The sequence below is a fragment of the Nematolebias whitei genome, chromosome 5, assembly GCF_014905685.2.
Source record: "Nematolebias whitei isolate Nwh7 chromosome 5, NemWhi1, whole genome shotgun sequence".
Lineage (NCBI taxonomy): Eukaryota > Metazoa > Chordata > Actinopteri > Cyprinodontiformes > Rivulidae > Nematolebias > Nematolebias whitei.
Window position 1 is genome coordinate 9,050,692 of NC_056502.1, and position 18,511 is coordinate 9,069,202.

The following is an 18,511-nucleotide window of genomic DNA, read 5'->3' on the forward strand; positions in this document are numbered from 1 at the left end:
ACTGCAGTTTGCTTATCGGCGTGGACTTGGAGTTGAAGATGCCATCATACACCTGCTTCAGAAAACTCACTGTCATCTAGAAAAGGCAGACAGCACTGTGAGAGTCATGTTCTTTGATTTCTCCAGTGCATTTAACACAATCCAGCCTGATTTGCTTTGTGAGAAACTCCAGAAGACTCAGGTGGAGGCCTCTACAATCGCCTGGATCAAAGACTACCTGACGAACAGACCACAGTTTGTGAGACTGAAGGGTTGTGTGTCTAACCAGGTGGTCAGTAGCTCAGGAGCACCACAGGGGACTGTACTCTCACCATTTCTTTTCACTCTGTACACCTCAGATTTCCAGTACAAAACAGACTACTGTCATCTGCATTAATATTCTGATGACTCTGCAGTGGTCGGGTGTATCAGAGATGGACAAGAAGCTGAGTAGAGGGAACTGGTGGACCGCTTTGTGGCATGGTGTGGAAACAATCATCTCAACTTGAATGTGAACAAAACAAAGGAGATGATTGTAGATTTCAGAAAAAATAGGAACAAGTCCAACCCTATTTCCATCATGGGAGAAGAAGTGGAGGTGGTGGAGAAGTATAAATACCTCGGGGTTCACCTGGACAACAGACTGGACTGGAAATGCAAGCCGTCTACAAGAAGGGACAGAGCAGACTGTACTTCTTGAGGAAGCTGAAGTCCTTCAGTGTTTTCAGCAAGATGCTGCATATCTTCTATAAGTCGGTTGTGGCGAGCGCTATCTCTTCGGCCATCATCTGCTGGGGTAGCAGCACCAGAGCAAGTGACTCAAAAAAGATCAACAAGCTCATAAAGAAGGCTGGCTCAGTTCTGGAGACTCCTCTAGAACCTTTGGAGGTGACTGTACAAAGAAGGATTCTTCATAAAATGAAGAACATTATAGACAACCCTCAGCATCCTCTTCAACAGACTGTCATACAACAACAGAGTCTTCAGTCAGAGGCTTCTTCATTCTGTTGTACAACAGACCGCTACAAGAGATCCTTCCTGCCCACAGCCATCAGCATCTAGAACAACTCTTTAATGAAACTAGGATGATGAGTTACCACAACATATAATTTCCCTCTGGGATTAATAAAGTATTTTTGAATTTAAATGAATAAAGTCATTATAATAATAAAGAGCTATGTTTTGTCGTCATTGTATGTTCCCATACAAAGACGAAATTGGCTCTCTCTGCATTTAACCCATCCACCACCAGGCGGAGCAGTGGGCAGCTAAGCGCTCGGGGGAGCAATTCAGGATTGGGTGTCCTGCTCAGAGACACCATGAGATGTGCAAGGACCGGGGATTGTGTTTTGTAAAAAATAGTTGTGCGAATACTGGGAAACAATTACCGTTGCTGTTAGTTGAACAATATATCAATGTGTGTGGTTTTTAAAAAAATATAAACAACCAGTTAGTTTTTCTACTTGTCTGCTTGTATCCAAATAACTTGATGGAGTCCCATCTGTCCAATTATGAAAAGCCAATTGAGGCAAATTGATGCTGGAGGGACACTGCTTGTGTGTTTATTTCTGTGTGAGCTAGTTATCGCTCTCTGAAGACTCAGAAAAAAAAGAGAGTGGGCTCATTTTCACCCACGTCCCCCTGGGGTAAGGAGACAGAACGAGGGAGGCAGGAGTATAGCAGGGATGCAGAGATGGATGTGAAGAGGAATGGGAAAAGTCAAGGCCATAAGGGGAAAAAAAAAAGAATATAAAGAACAAGAAGTGAGGTGACAGAGGGATGGAGCAGAGGAAGAAATGTGTAAATGATGCGAGGGAAGGGAAGGAAATGAGACTGTAGAGCAAAAACTGTATGAAAGGAGGCAGAGCAATGATGTAAAAGAGATGGGGAAGAAGAAGTAGGGAAGCAAAGATGAAGAAGAGGAGAAATAAGAATCCCCAGCTGTTAACCAGAGGGTTCAGTACCGCCAGCTGCATCCAATCTGTCAATCATGTCCATCTAATAAATCTGTCTGAGCAAATTTTCCCTTCAAGTTTGTGAGTCTCAGTGAAAAAAGATTTCAACAGTAAAACTCTTAAAAAATCTGCTTATCTTGATTTCCCCAACTATCGTAAATATTGCATTCATTTAACCCCTCCTCCTTCAAATTCAAAATTTTATTGCCAATCAAAACAATAGCAATATATCTGATTACGCCATATATATATATATATATATATATATATATATATATATATATATATATATATATGTAAACACTAAGAAATAAAATGTAGGTGTTGTATGAAGTGCACAATTATTTTATCATGAATATAAGGCTTTTAGTTATTTTTTAACAGTCAAAATGAGCAGGTTTTGTTGTAATTGAGTAGATATTGGAACAAATAAATACTGTGTTAAATACAACTTTAAAATGTACTCAAGTCAACGTTATTTATAGAGCACAATTAAAACAGAAGCTGTCACCAAAGTGTTTAACAATAACATCAATGAGAGTAAAATTAATGGGGAAAAAAAAACACACACACTAATGATAATAATGAAGAATTAATTAAAAGCATTAGAAACATAGGAACACAGAACAAAAATATTAAAATTAACTCGCTCTGTGTGGAATACCAGAGAAAACATGTGTTTAGCAGAGATTTGAACACAGGAAGGGAGGTGGTCTGCCTAATGTTGGGGGGCAGGTTGTGCCAGAGTTTGGGGTCCATGACTGAAAATGCCCGATCACCTTTGAGCTTCAATCTTGTTTTTGGAACAGCCAGAAGCAGCAGATCGGATGATCTCAGGGCCCGAGAGGGAACATATGGTTCCATAGATAGGTAATAGAATCATTTTAAAATGTATTCTAGTATGCACAGGGAGCCAGTGAAGGGAGGACAGAACAGGTATAATATCCTCAAACGTACGAGTTCCGGTCAAGAGCCATGCAGCAGCATTCTGGACGAGCTGGAGATATGAGATGGAGGCCTGGCTGACCCCAGCATAGAGTTCATTCAACCTTTATTTATGCAGGTTAGTCCCACATTACAGTGTTTTACAGTAGTCCAATTGGGTCGTGATGAATACATGGACTCGTTTCTCGAGGTCGGGTCTGTATAACACTGGCTTGAGCTTAGCTACCTACCTGCCATAATTGGAAGAAGTTTTTCTGCAGAACAGAGTTGATTTGTTTGTCAAACTTGGAGTTAGAGTCTAAAACCATCCCAAAAATTTTAACAGACTGCTTAAGATATGGCTGAAGGGAGTCCAGGTTTACAAAGGTTGAACTAACCACAAAGACTTCAGTCTTCTGATTGTAAAAATTTAAGAAATCTGAAGCCTTCCATGCCTTCACTCTCATTCACACCTAGGGACAATTTAGTTACCAATCAGCCTAACATGCATGCTTTTGGTCTGTGGGAGGAAACTGGAGTACCCATAGAAAACCCACACATGCTCGGAGAGAACACGCAAACTCCACCCAGAATGGCCCCTGGACCGGGATTTGAACCAGCAACCTTTTCGCTGAGAGGCAGCAGCTCTACCAGTTGCGCCATCGTGCTGCCTGGATGAAAACATACTTTTATGTAAAAACTGCAATAATAAAGGGTTTATGGAGTTCTGTGAGGTTGGGAATCTTCTCATCTGACAAAAAGCAGTGATGGTGTTTCCATGAAATATCATATTTTTAATGATTAAAAATTAATGTAACTCATAATATAAAATGAAAAAACAACATTCAATACACTGTAAGCTGTTTCCACTTGACTTTGCCACATTTGCAACTATTGTGCTTTTGGCACACCTTCTGCTGTACATATACATGGACAAGCCATTAATTTTTTGATACAATTATTGATAAACCTTAATTGATTTACTGTCTGCTCTTTTGTGAGTGACCAAAGTCTTTATATGCCATGGCTTTTCCATCACATTAGGAATGTTAAACGTTAAAACTAACAGCTATATAACTGAATGCTGTGACTTCAACAGGCTGATAAAGCCGTTAATGTTAGATGTCCCAGGCATGAAGAAACCTCACTGAAAAAGGAAACAAGATGAGAATCAGTCTTATGCTTAATTTTAGGAGATTGCTACCCAGACTTAGTCAGCATAAATACCAGAGCATTCAGGAGGTTGAATGCATGTTGCAGGTTATTAAAGGGGGGAAACAAAGCTTCAAAAAGAGAATGAAACAAAGTGGGTGTGATGGGACCTGCATGAAACAGTACACACGTTGAGGAGAATTGTCCAGACAAACTTTAATGTAAGGTTTGTCCTAAATTTATGATGTTCATGTTTGCTGAAAATATCAAACTTTTTTTTAAACTTGACTGGATCTAACTGACAACTGGAATTTGTCTCTGTGAGAGTGCATGTTGTGGTTATCAGCACCAGTTTACTCAAACTTCAAAATATCTGGTCAGACCTGATCGCACCAGGACTTTTTACCAAAACTATTTTAACAGTAGGTTACACAGTGATTGTCGACGATGACACGCATTTTATGGAATAATAAAAAGTAGTAAATAAATAAGCTATTGTGCCATTTTTATGTAGCAAATGGATTATTTCTTTTTACAACAAAAATTAAATTGCTATTACACTGCTTACGTGTACACTATATATTTAATATGGCATGATGACAAATAGCATTTTTAATACAAATTATTGGATTATTTGTCGCATTATGCCAAAGGGAAGTCTGAAGATTTTAATACAAGAGCATTAAAATTAGCTCTAAAAATAAAAGCCCTTCTTTTCTTCTCTTTTTTTTACTAATGTGGAAAAATAAAAATATTTTTAAAAAGCCACCGGCACCCATACGCCCACCCTTCTCCTCTCCTACTCAGTACCTCTCCAGAGACTTTGCCTTATTCCCATATCTGGGAGCGTTCTGTGCCCCAGGGAGTGATTATCGGTGCAGCGCCGTGCTGTGTTTATGTGCCTTATTTTCTCCCTCTCGACGATAATTGAAATCCAACAAGTCAATTTTTATTTATAAATCACTGCTTTGAGCTAAACAGGTTTGTCACAGAGAGCCTGGCAGAGCAGCAGCAAACCTAATTACAGATACAGGCAGCAGATAAAAGCAAAGGCATGACCGGTTTTGGGGAAAATTGACTGGAAACAGAAAGCTTGACTGTAGCAAGCAAAAAAAAAAAATCTTTTGCAAATAGAGTGACATCAATTTGCATGTTAATAGACTATTTCATGCATTTTAACTATATTTGTTGTCATGACTAAAATGTTCTTTATTAAATCTTAATTGTCTTTTTCTGAGGACTTTCAGAAATGTGCTGCGTTTAATTTACTGCTCATCATACTGGGACACAAGAATATGCTTTTTAATAAAGTGAGTTTTTTTATTTTATTTTATACATAATTACAATAAAGAAAGAAATGATAAACATTACAACAAGGGAAATCACTCACCATCCAACTGGAGGAACTGGGCCTGTCCCAGTGTCCCATCTCGTTGCCGTGCCGACAGTCGGTATACTATGGAGCCAGGAGAGGCATCAGGACTGATGGTGGCCAGGTAAGGGGATGGAAACATGGCCCACTGCAGGTCAGCCTGACTGGGCATGCTCAGAGTCAGCCCACACAGGTACCACTCATCACCTGACAAAAAAGAAGACGAAACCCAAACATTTATTTCTTTTGTAATAAACATCATTTAGTCTGTTGTAGCAGGAACGATCACTCGTGTGATGTATGTGTTTGTTACGTTTTGCTTTTTATTTGTGGTGTCGTGCATTGTTGTTTCTTTAACAAAGCAGCGCATCACACTGGTCCTCAGATAAATAATGTTATTAACTCACTTTTTATGTAAATATATGTTTCTGTTCAGCGCCCTGAGATAACTTCTGTTGTGACTTTACGCTATATAAATAAAGTGAATTGAACTGAATTAAACTGTTGGTTTCTGACATCTGTCATCTCTTGGATTTCACTCTAACTTGTATTACACAGATTTAAAGTGTGTTCCCAAAGATTGTCAGAGTTAGGAGGTACGATGCACTTGTGATTTGTCTGCTCACACAGAATACACATAATTGGTGTTTAAGGACCTCATTTGAGTAAATAAAATGCATTTATTTGTGAGACAAAGAATATAAAAAGTACACACAGCCCAACATGTCTTGAAAAGTAACTAATGTTTATCTCCTCTCATATAAGGGGACCAGACTTGTGCACACTATTCATGCTAAAGTCTAACAGAACTTTCATGCAATAATAAAAAGGCCTCTGTCAATATAAGTAAAAGATCTGAACAGACCTAACACATAATTTACCTTGGTTGCTGCCTTGGCATAAGAGATTCATAATCTGCATGATACAAGTTTTAGTCATTGTTAGCAAATATTTATTTTTAGTAGATATTGATAGGTCATTAATAGAACGTATTTATATTATTGGACCAAGAACAGATCCCTGCGGGACTTCATTTTTAGCATTTAATCAACGTGATTTTGCACTTCTGATATATACTCTTTGTTTTCTTTCTAAAAAAATAGTCCTGCCAACATTTTATTTTACAGATTATCTAATATTTCTGTAGCTCATATAGTTAATCTGTAAGCTTATAAACGGTGAGCTGGACTTTTAAATGGCTTCGGAAAACAACACTAGTAAACTTACAGTTGACGTTACCATACAGTGCCAACTTGTCATGATTGGCAACAATTAAGATCCTGAAACAAACGTGCTTAATTAAACTGTAAATTTGGAAAGAACTCTAGTTTTACATGGACAAGTAAAACCTTTTCACGTTATAAGTGCTGATTTTTAATACGAGAACATCAAATTACAGCTTAGTGTTACAGTTTTTCTGTTAGGCCTCTGCTGAAAGAGTTAAATTAGACGTCAGTTTCTACAAGTTGTAAAACACCAATATGTGCCAAATTTCTCTGTTAAAGTTTTAATGTTTATTTCGCCTAATGCTACTTCACAGACTCAGAAACAGTTTTGTGTATTTTAGCTGCTGTGTCTGTGCTCTGAGCTGCTGCTTTGTGCTAACAAAACTCATTAGCTCGAAAAATCCACTTTTTTCAGACAGGGGTCTAAAAGGAGCATCACTCAGCCAAAGGGGACAAGGTGACATGTCTCAACATCTGTGATGTTTTCCCATGCTTTGTTTTTATACTGCTACACGGGAAGACCAAAAAAAAAAAAAAAAAAAAAAAAAGTGGCAAGCTGGTGGAGAACAAAAACAAAATCCGTTCCTCCAGAATAAAACGAAAACAGAACAATAAATGCTTTGAGAAGAACACACAGTCACACGGGTACGAACACAGCAGGTACTCCCATTTACTCAGTAAAAAACATACACACACGCATGCTCATTGTCTCTACGCTTCTCTCTTTTTTCTTTCTGTTGTTTCTCTTGTTCTGAGGGATCTGTTCAGTATGGAGGGGGCGCTTCAGAGCTCGCTCTTGTTTTGACTCCTGTGTCGTTTCACGGCAACACAGGAGACAACAGCCTGACAAGAGAGGAAACTTCACTTCAGAGAAACCGGAGGAAAAAGGAAGGATGGGGTGGTGACAGAAGAGGAGGAGAGGAGATAACACAACGGTGTCTTTTTTCGTCTTTCTATATCACCTCTGAAGGTGTGTCGACAAACTGAGAGCAGCCGAGAGAAGGAAGCCCAGACCCCTCTGCTCATCAAAGAAGATAGACACGAAGGTAACTGAGATAGAAGAGGAAGAAATTAAAGGAAAGGGGAAGTAAAGGTTAAAACAAAACCAAAAAAATAGACAAAGAAGAGAAGAAATCAAAGAAAAGTAGCAACAAGAAGAAAATGACTAATTAAAACGGAGAAAGAACAAAGATTCAGCATGTCTTCTTTTTTCTCTCTCTCAGATCAGAGCTCTTAATTTCTCCTGAGAAAAATAACAAACTTCCTTTCAACATGAAAACTGCCCTAGAAGAGTAGCAGCGTCTCACAAATGTAAATGAATGTCATTCCTGAGAAGGCCATGTTCCTTTACAAAGTAACATATATGACACACAAGGATAATGTATGCAATTAGTCTGGAGATAAAGAAAATTTAAAAAAAAACTTTTTTCTAGAAGGACAGCTGATAATGATGGAACATCTTTACAGTTCAGCAGCCTCTTGTTATTTTCTGCATCACTGGTCTTCAGTCAAACACATGAAATCCAGAATAATCACATCTATTTCTGTCTGTTGGTTTGCACGCACTGGGCTGTGTACAAAAGTGAAATGAAATCGGTCCCATTATCATGATAAACATCAACACGTTTTGATGTAGAACCACGGGTCAGTTGTAAAACCTCCAACTCTCTGTAAGGAAATGCACATGTTTAAGAGGAAGAACTGTCAAACGGACCAAATGCTTCGTTTTTTTTTTCCCCTCTGGTCAGATGAAAAATCACTAACGCCAAAATAATAACTTCTAAAGACGCTTAAGAACACCAACTTGGTGTTACATTAGGACACTTCTTTATGTCAGACAACATCTTTAAACAAAGAGAGGGAATAAATTATTCGTCAGGCAGCCAAGACAATCAAGGACACAACACTAAACAACTCCAAAAGATCTAGGGAATAATTAAATTGAGTATTTCAAATATCTACCATGAGAACAAAAGATGGCTGACTTTGGTGGCTTTTTTCTTTATTCTTTTATTTAAATTTAACTTAACTTAACAAACAAACTGAGTCCAGTCATCTGTATATTTTTGTAGTGTAGTCCCTCGCTACTTTGTGTTTCGTTTTTTGTATACTCGCGCTATCGCAGTTTTTCAGAGAAAGAGTGGACATGATGGAATTTTTATTTAAAATAAATTATTTTTAATTATTTAGCACCTGGTGCACAGGTCTGTGTGCAGCCCACACTGCAGGAAAAGCTTCCTCTTGCAGCTGATCAGTTGATCTCTGCTCTAAAGCAAAAAAGTGGGCGTGGCCAAGAGAGCTGGCTGATGGCATACCTAGAGCAGCGGAGGCAGGGAGCTGAAATCATGACATTCTGTGTTCTTTTAAAGCGTTGAGAGTTTAGAAACATTGTTTAGAATATTACAAGAGTGTGGGAAGGGCTTAAAATGCCTTTTTATATATACTAAAATTTACTACTACTTACTACTTGTACTACTATTCCTACTTCACGGTTTTTCACTTATCGTGGGGCTTCAGGATACGGATCCCCTGTAATAAACGAGAGACTACCCGTACTGGAAACTATTTAGTTCTTTAAATTTGTAAATTTGACTCTTTGTTTTTTACCTGTAATAGTTTTGCTCCAGGTTTTCCATTTATGTATAGGAATGACTTCCAGATGTCTTGTCCCAATAAGTTTAGCCTCTTAAAAGTGCTGGACTCTATCAATAACTTTATCTTAATCTTATCCACACAGGAAATTAGCTCAGCAACCTGAATAAGGAAGCGAGATGTTGAAATTGAGCCCAAACTGAATGAACATGTGTATCTATAAAAAAGAAAAATAAATTATAAAAGGAAGAGAAGTGGAAGAAATGGAATGGCTGAGAGCATGAGAAGAAATTAAACTTTTTCTAAAGTAGACAAACATCATTTGACTTCAAATAAGTATTAAAACAATCCAACAAAGTTAAGTCAGGTCCTCTGGTCGGTTTCTTTTTGTTGAAACGCTTCCTATTTTATCCTTTCATCCAGCTGACTTCATCAGTCCAAGAAGCCACAACAAACTCAGTCCCATAAGCAGCACACTCACATAGTGGGCAATTTGACAGTGATAAGATGATAAACTGTGATAAGACTGTTGGATTTTTTTCCTGGATTATTGAGCATGAACTTTGATGTTTTGAACCACTTTGGCCGTGGCTGCCTCAGAGGAGAGGGCGGACTCCAGAAACCTTCATATCACCATCCAACTGGTTGGCCCACTGTGTGAGTGTGCTATTTATAAGACTGAGTTTGTTGTGGCTCCTTGGACTGATGAAGTCCTTTGGATGAAAGACGAAACATTTCAACAAAAAGAAACCATCCATGACTTAACTGTGTTGGATTATTTGACCTGGATTATTGAGCATGAACTTTGATACTAAAACAATATTGTAGTGCTATTCCAAAGTTTTTTCTTTCTTTCTGAAATACGTCTGAAACAATTCTCAGAGTGAGTTAGGAGAAAATGAGATTTAATTTGTTCAGCTCAGCTTTTCATCCATAATTTCTTTCAACCCTCGTCTTCTGCCCCCCATCCCCCACCCTCTGTGTTTTGGGGTGAGTTCTCTTCATTGGTTAAATTAAATTGTCACTGGCTCTGAACTGCACCCCAGTTTTAGTGTAAAAAGGAAGAGGGGGGGGGGGTGTCATTTCACACAGCAATGAATCTGTTAGCTAAATTTGACGAACACAACCTACACTTAAGAAGACAGGTCAGTGAACAACGAAGGAAATAAAAATATATTGTTTAGCTTAGCTGCACAGAGAAACAAAACTAAATAAGTTAAAATATGTATTTATTTATTTGTAAAGAAACTGCATTTATAAAAACACAATACTTTTGTACTTCTTGCACAGCAGCTTGTCAGAATATTTTGTTAGTCAAGCTAAGGGGGTTAAACTGTGGGAACAAGTCATATATTTTTAAGAGGCTTCAGCAACATTTTGACCTATAGAAGAACAAATTAAATTATTGGAGCATGCGACTTTTAAATAGAAGCTCAACATGAAGCAGTTTTCCAAGGCTGTACAAACACATGATTAAAAAAAAGTAGTATATTTTCTTAATTTTAATTTTGATGCATCAGAACATTTTTTTATCCTTTATTTCTTAAAGTTAGATAACTATAACCTCAGAAACATATTTCAGTATAAGATTAACATATAACATATTGCATGGTTTTATTATTTATCTGACTAAGACAAAGACAATGTGTAGAAGAAGCAGAGCTTGAGGATATTTCAACAATAAGAAGCATCACAAATGTACAAAATAGTCTGGTTTTATTAATCAGACGCAATTGATTAACATATCACCAGCGGTATTTCAGCTAGGCAGTTTAACAAACTCTGAGTTTATCCATAAACTAAATAATCTTTCTAGAATCTCCCTCAAATGTGAACGCCTCTAAAAATCAGAAGCTTTGTAGGTTTGCTCATTCGATAAGTTAATGTGTGTGTTGAGACAATAACATCAAGAACAATCACTGCTGCTACCAAACAATCTGAGTCCAGTTTAAACATAATTAGTACAATTGTTCCATTGATTACTTTTAATGATCATGCAATGTCAAGTTGCAACAAATCATCGATATAGTAACTCAGCACTTTCATGTTGTTGTGGGTGAACAGATGTGTTAAAGTAAAAACAGAAAGAAATATCCCCTCAAGAAAAAAACGCACCTGCATTAAAAAAAAAACCATGTAAATGTGTAACTGTTGAGCCTGGTAGAGAATCTGTGTTCTGTCTTGTGCTATTTCTTTAGATTCTTGTGTTTCCTGCCTTCGTGCGCTCGCTCCTGCTTCACTTGATCCCAATCACCCCAGGTGTTCATCATTCTATCTCGTTAGTGTCCCTTTAATTCCAGCGACTTTGTGTTTTCTGGTTGTTCGTGCATTGTGCTTTCCAGTGCCGTCATGCTTTGGTCTTCCGTGTCCTCTTGTGTCTTCGTGTTCATGATTTTGCTGACAAGTCAGCCTGTATTTTTTTGATATTTTGTTAATAATTTGAATTCTTTATTTTATCTTCAAATTCCCCGCATCTGTCTGCATCTTGGGTTCCAACTCCACAAAACATGATGGGTAGTTTTTGGAGTCTTTGAATACGGGCATCAATCATGTGCCAAGATATTCCACAACATCTCACTCAACGATTCAAGGTTCTTTATTTGTCATTCGCACCACATGTGGTACATGTGGTGGAACGAAATTGTGTACACAGGGTCCCAGTTACATCCAACAATAAAATGTAAAAGAAAAACAGTAATGACATCTAAGATATGAACTAAGAAAAATGTTAAACTAAAAATACACTAAGCACTATTATAGTACATAAACAATACGCCGAACAGCAGCACGAACATGAGTCTGTGTGAGCAGATGAACACGCATGAACACAGCAACATGAAACAGATCATCAGCAGCAGCATGATGTGATTTTTTTCACAGTGATTATTCTTTTTAGAGATTCATGAGTCTAACAGCCTCAGGGTAGAAGCTGTTCCTCAGTTTAGTGGTTCTACACTTAATGCTCCTAAACCTCCTTCTTGATGGGAGCAAGGTAAAAAGTGTGTGCGCTGGGTGAGTGGGGTCCTTCATGATGCAGGTGGCTCTCTTCCTGCATCTGGAGGTGTAGATGTCTGTGATGGTGAGGTGACTGTCTCCAACAGACTTCTGTGCAGCCTTCACCACTCTCTGCAGAGCTTTTCTTTCTGCAGCTGTGCAGCCTCCAGGATGTTCTCCACTGCACACCTGTAGAAGGAGGTGAGGACTGCGCCTCCCAGACCAGCTCGTCTCAGCCGCCTGAGGAATTAGTCTCTGATGAGCTTTCTAGTGTTGTTGACTCAAGTGGGTTTTAAAAGACCACCCAACAGTGTCCCAGCTGGACTTCACCACTGAAAAATTAAAGAAAACTACTGTTTAAAGAAAAAAAAAACTTTGTCATCATTTTGATCTTTTAAATTCCTTCTTAGTTAAATCACACCTGCTGATTCTGTACATGTAGGCTTCTGTGGTCACATTGTTTAGGAAACCTTGTCTAATTTCACTTTATTTCAGTGCATATCATGAAAATTAGTTTTTTAGCAAAGCACACTTGCACAATAATGTTTATACAATGACTGTTGGCAGAGATTCAAGCTTTATATCTCTGTGCCATTTGTGCGAGTTGACTGTCCTCTGCTTATCTGCTGGATCAGTTAGGCTGATGTGATGGCCTCATTTCCTGGCGGAGATCAATAAACTTTCACAAAGCTCTCAACAGCAAAACACCACTCACAATCTGATGTGTTCAACGGAGACTGCGCCTTCATTCACAGCCATTTAAATGTGAAAAGTTATGACACATTCTTTACATGAATGGATAAATAGTCCCAGTGATGTGCGCATAAGTCCATTTTAAGCCGCCACTTACTCATTTAAATCTCAATACACAGCGTGTCACGCCTTGTTCTGCAAAACGGCGCTAAAAAGAGGAAAAAGGAATTATGCTTTGTTTACGCCAAACTCTGTTCTGCTGTCTTCCTGATTTAAATTCATTTGTTTGTTTGGGTAGGGGATTGATTACACACAGCGTATCGGGATCAGAGCAGGAGGCGACAGAATTGAGAGGACACAGACACAATAAGAAGAGCTATTTTCTGTCTTTCTCCTCTGAGTATCTGACTTGAATGGCAGTTGATGTATTTAGCATGAAGGGGAGCTGTGGCAGCCAACCAACGCAGCTTCAGGAATAGAAAACCGCTTCTGCTGCCGAATCTCAAAGAAGCTTCAATTAGGGGAAGGATGGCGAACAAGAAGTAAGGGACTAAATTAAAATATGGTCACGCCTACAGGTTGTCACACAGCCGGCGATGAAAAGTTATTAAAGTCATAAACAAGTCTATATATAAATTGTTTTATATTTTTTTAACAAACTGTTTTGTCACAAACTTGCTTTGTGGAGCAGCAGGAAAGGAAAACTGAGATCAACACAGTCAAGACACATTAAAGATGTGAAGGAAAGTGTGAGAGCATCTCAAAGACGCAAAACACAAACAAGTACGTGCAGAAACATCAAATAAAGCAGAACAACAACCTACTGAAAACTTCCAAACAGCATTAAAGTTAAAAGACTTAAGACCAAATCTGGAAAAAAGAACGCATTTTTAATTACAAAAAAATCCCAAAAGAACAGGAATTATAGAAAAAGCAGCTGCAAAAAGGCATGTAAACTGAAGATGTGCTGTTTTTACCCTTTAAATCAAAGCTTTTTATATGAAGTTAGAGTTGAACTCACTGAGGAGAACTACATTAAAACAAACTTTTGTCTGAACGTCACATTTCCCTTCACAAACAATAAAATTTAGGATACTAACTCACGCTGCTCCCGTAAATATCTGCCGATTTTGCACAATATGACGTATCAAGACTGAAGTTGACACTAACACTAAGTGCACACTTACACAATACTTTTCATAATAAATTGCCATTTATTTATCTTATTTATTTATCTAGTTTTGAACAAAAACTGTCAGAGGTTTTAGTCACATCTTGCACCTGTGTAGGGTTCTAAGGGCTAAGTTTAGCTGCCCTTGACTACAATATATTTAAATAACGGGTTCTCTCTTTTTCGATTTAAATTACAGCCATGTGACCGAGGTATCTGTTCGTGGATTGTTAAATCAGTGACACTGAGACGTTACTTTTCTTTGACCCATCAGAATAAATGTGGTCATTTATTTAACAGAATCAAAATTTAACATCAAAATGTACAAGTGATTGGCTGATCTGGTTCTGATTAATAAAACTGGCACGTTTTATTTAATAAAAACAACAGATGAAAGATGGATGAAAAGAAAAGTGTGTTGACTAGGAATGGCACCCTTCATCCGACCCCAGCTCAGCCCCGGTACACTCGGTGCATGGTGACTCATTACCTTAGACGGGGATACCTCCGCTCAAGAACAGGAGTCCATTTCAACGCGACCTTTCAGCGTCTCCGGTAAGGATGCCTGAGAATCGTCCAAAGTAGTGACGGTACTCCATTCAACAAACACGCTCATCTCCCGGGTGGATACACAGCAAGCTGTGAGTTCAGTCAGAGATTCCACTCAGACGTAGAGGACTCCATGAAAGACCCAGGAAGACTCCGGTCAAGGACTCCAGAAGACTGAAGACCGACTCAAGACTGAGAGACCCAGTTGACTTGAGAAGTTCCAGGAAGTGTGGACTCTTAAAGAGTTCTCCCTTGCGGTCACCTCAGGACTTCCTGATTGGTTGAAGCAACCAACAGAGGGTGGTTATAGTGAAGTCAGAGGGTCATTACAAGTCAAGAAAACAGTAGGAATGTTTTAGAAACGTCCCGTACAGACAGAAGACATGTTATGGCGAAGTGGGAGGAAGCAGTGCCAGTAGCTTCTTGTTTACCGTCTGCGAGGTTTAAAAACACGACACTTCGTTCTAATAACTTCTTTTTGACTTTCGACCAACATTAATACTTCTCATTTAGACAGAAGATCAAAAATGCATAAGTACTTTGTAAAATAGACATTTAACTTGATTTCTAATTTAAATGAGGATTAAAAAAATCATTAATACTGTTTCACAGTTGATTTAAAATGAGTGGTTCACTTCAACATTTAGAAATGGTATGAACTAAACACACTTTTGATTTATCAAGATATTGTAAAATAGTAATGATAATATAAAAGAAGAGTGTTCTTTCAATTGATTACTTCAGGATACAATTAGACAGTCTCTGGATGAGCTAATTTGTATTTCTGGATTCAAATCAATGAAATAACATTTCCTGTCCCATGAAGGTCCTCAGAGGCAGGTTTTGGTCGGAGGCCGAGTTCACTACACCTGTAACGTTTAATTGTCTCAAATTGTGATATATTTTAATTTATTTTACTTAAATTTATTAATTTTATTTATTTTAAACTTGCATTGCATTTTATGTCGTATTACCGGATGTTTTGTTGTAAATATTTTAATGTTACTGTGATTAAGACTGTTACTGTAAATGTAATGGCTTGTTTGCATCTTGCACATTGGACATCCTTGTAAAAGGGATGAATAATCTCAAAGGATTTCTTTCCTGGTAAAATAAAGGTTGAAATAAGTTTAAGAAATGCATGTTTCACATAACACATCAAGCTATGTGAGAGTTTGGTGTCTTGTCAAAGAATGCTTCCACATATTGCAAATCAATGAATAAAATCCAATTGAAGAAACAAAAAAAACAATCCTCCATCAATCTGGGAATTTACACATAGGAGTTTGCTGAACTTTAAGCTTTACTCACAACAAACCATAAATGTTTTGGATCCACAGGTCACAGGAAAAACATATGTGTGTTGAATGTAATCAGAGCATGTGAGTGCATGCAAAGTGCATGTGATTTGCTATTACAGTGTCATGTGCCATGCGGTTAGCTAGTAACCATCTCCTGACTTGCAGTGCGAGTAGTAGGCATCAAAAGAGGTGTAGATTGAGTCTGCAGCATATTTCAACTTTCCTGTAACTGATGAAAATTGTACTTATATTTTGTAAAAAGTATTGATTTCAGTATTAGATAATGGCACCCAGCATGAAGGGAACAAAAGTAAAATTTATTGCAGCTCAAGAGACCCAACAGCTTGAAAAACAGCTTCAACAAACCCAGTGTCAAACAAGGAAGGAGGAGAACAAATTGATGATGATGATGATGCTACTAGCAAAGAAAAGCCCTGCTCTGACTTTCAGGAAATACAATTAACAAGTGTGGAGTACTTGTGTAGTACTCGTATGGCCTGTTAATCACTAAATGACCGAGCAGTACTCGTGCATCAGCTCCTATAGCTGTGTTACTAACGGTTCAGGCGTAACAAGAAGTGCAGGTTCTGTACAGAAATGATGCATTCTTTACTTTTTGCAAAACTTGTAGGTTTTGCATGCGCAGTACCAATGGCTAGTTTGTGATCTTCTACAGGGATAAAGACACATAAGTGACACTCAAGTCTCAAATACAGTTATAAACTGCCATTAGGAGCACTTACATCAGATCATGAGTAAGGCTAAAAATCATATGAGATGAACACATATAAAATTAAAGCTGTTTAATAGAAGCTTCTCTTTGAAATTCTGTGATGAGGCAGGAATTCATAAACAACAAAAAGACATCAGTATTCCAAACGTGGAAAATAAGCGCATGGCATGCAGAAAGTTACCACATTAATAATAAAACTAACAGTTTACTGTGTAAACGGCCTCAGTGCAACATCTTCTCCTGCTCACTCTGGAACAACATCTGTGAAGTTGATGTGCATTTAAAAATGCATTCACACGTGCAGCTCCCATCAGGACAAAACCACTTTTGGTTCTGACGTAATACGAGAAGCAAATTAATTCACATTTTCATTCGATTTTGCAGAAATAAAACCAGTGAATTAAATGTCTGCTATGTGGAATCGCACTAATGCTTTATTTTTGTAACTATTTTTACATTTGATAACCAGTTGGAGCTAGAAAATGGATAATGCTTGCTGAATTGAACATAGAATCACAACAATAAACCAAAAACTGCCTAAAATGTGTCGGCATCTGCAGAACTTCTAGCAGGAATGAGATAATGTACAAACGTGTATTTAAGCTGCTTGAACTGCCCCAGTTGTTTAAAAAGCTTGATTTTTATAGCTTTTGTTCTCATTTGGTTGTCAACAGTTTTATATTTTTATTTCTTTGTTAGTGTAAAAAAAAATTAGGTACGAATAAAGATTTCTTTTCACTATTATTTTAGTTCAGAGTTCTTTTAGAAGAGCTCAAACGTTGTGTGAACACTTGGCAGCGTGCCACAGAGACAGCAGATCACTCCGTGCTTTTAACCCTGATGTTTGTGCGTTCATCAGGTGAGTTTAGACACAGACACAGATGTGTTGCCTGAGAATGATCAGAGCGAGATATTACATTACACACACGTGCACACACATGCACACACAGGTAAGGACCCTGTTTGACACAGCCATCATAACTATGTGTTCTTCACAGCCATCCAGCAGATGTTTGCTTGTAGTGGATACATAAATGTAGACCTAAAAAGAGAATTGTGGTTTTTTTTTTTTTACTTTTTGTGTGCGCATGTGTTTTTGATTGATATTATAGGATGCATCTCGTTGGAGACTCTTGCAAGTGGTCTCCTGGGACTGGTTGCCGGGACAACACAGTCTCTGCAACGTGTGAAAGCACTCAGGCTTTGTGTCATCGTGCCTCTCTTAGACAACAACTTAAATGGATTTAACTTATAAAAGTTTATTGAAGAGTATAATTAAGAGTATCTTTTGTATTTGTGTTTTATAATTTATAACAAAGTGAAATTAAAGAGGAAACATATGAATAATTTATAAATAAGCTATCAAACACACGATCTTTGGAGTTTAAATGGTTTTGGCTGTTTCTGAGTGGATGCTTTTTCTTCTTCTTTGAAACCGCAACTCTTTGTGGTTAACTAATTGAGAAATATAAATTAGTTTCTGTGTTCAAGGACCCAAACAAGCAATTCAGCACTTTTAAAGGTTTAGTTTCATAACAGTACAAGTTCTACAAATGCATTTATTCTACCTGCCAAGTAAAAGGAATAAAAAAAAAGAACTATATTCTGGTGCCTCCCCAAGGAGACTCTTTCAGCAGAAGCCGTCCATCATCCTGAACTGAAGCCGGTAATGCTGATAATTGCTCCTTGGTTCGTTTAGCATGGAGACATGTGGACCAGTTCTCTGCTTGATGCGGGTTGAAGCGGCTCCTGACTACTAATTTGAGATTGTATATATACATATATTTATATACACACACACACACACATACATATATAAATATATATATATATATACATATGTATATGTATGTGTGTGTGTGTATATACA

At 37.8% G+C, this 18,511-nt stretch overlaps 1 protein-coding gene across 1 annotated transcript in view; it reads right to left on the minus strand.

Moving 5' to 3' along the window:
- The window catches only part of si:dkey-22o22.2 (neural-cadherin), a 167,567-nt gene that overhangs the window by 88,731 nt on the left and 60,325 nt on the right, over nt 1-18,511 (minus strand). The window contains exon 2 of the mRNA XM_037676138.1: nt 5,401-5,589. Coding sequence (XP_037532066.1) covers nt 5,401-5,589 — 189 coding nt within the window. The remainder of the gene's footprint in view (nt 1-5,400; nt 5,590-18,511) is intronic.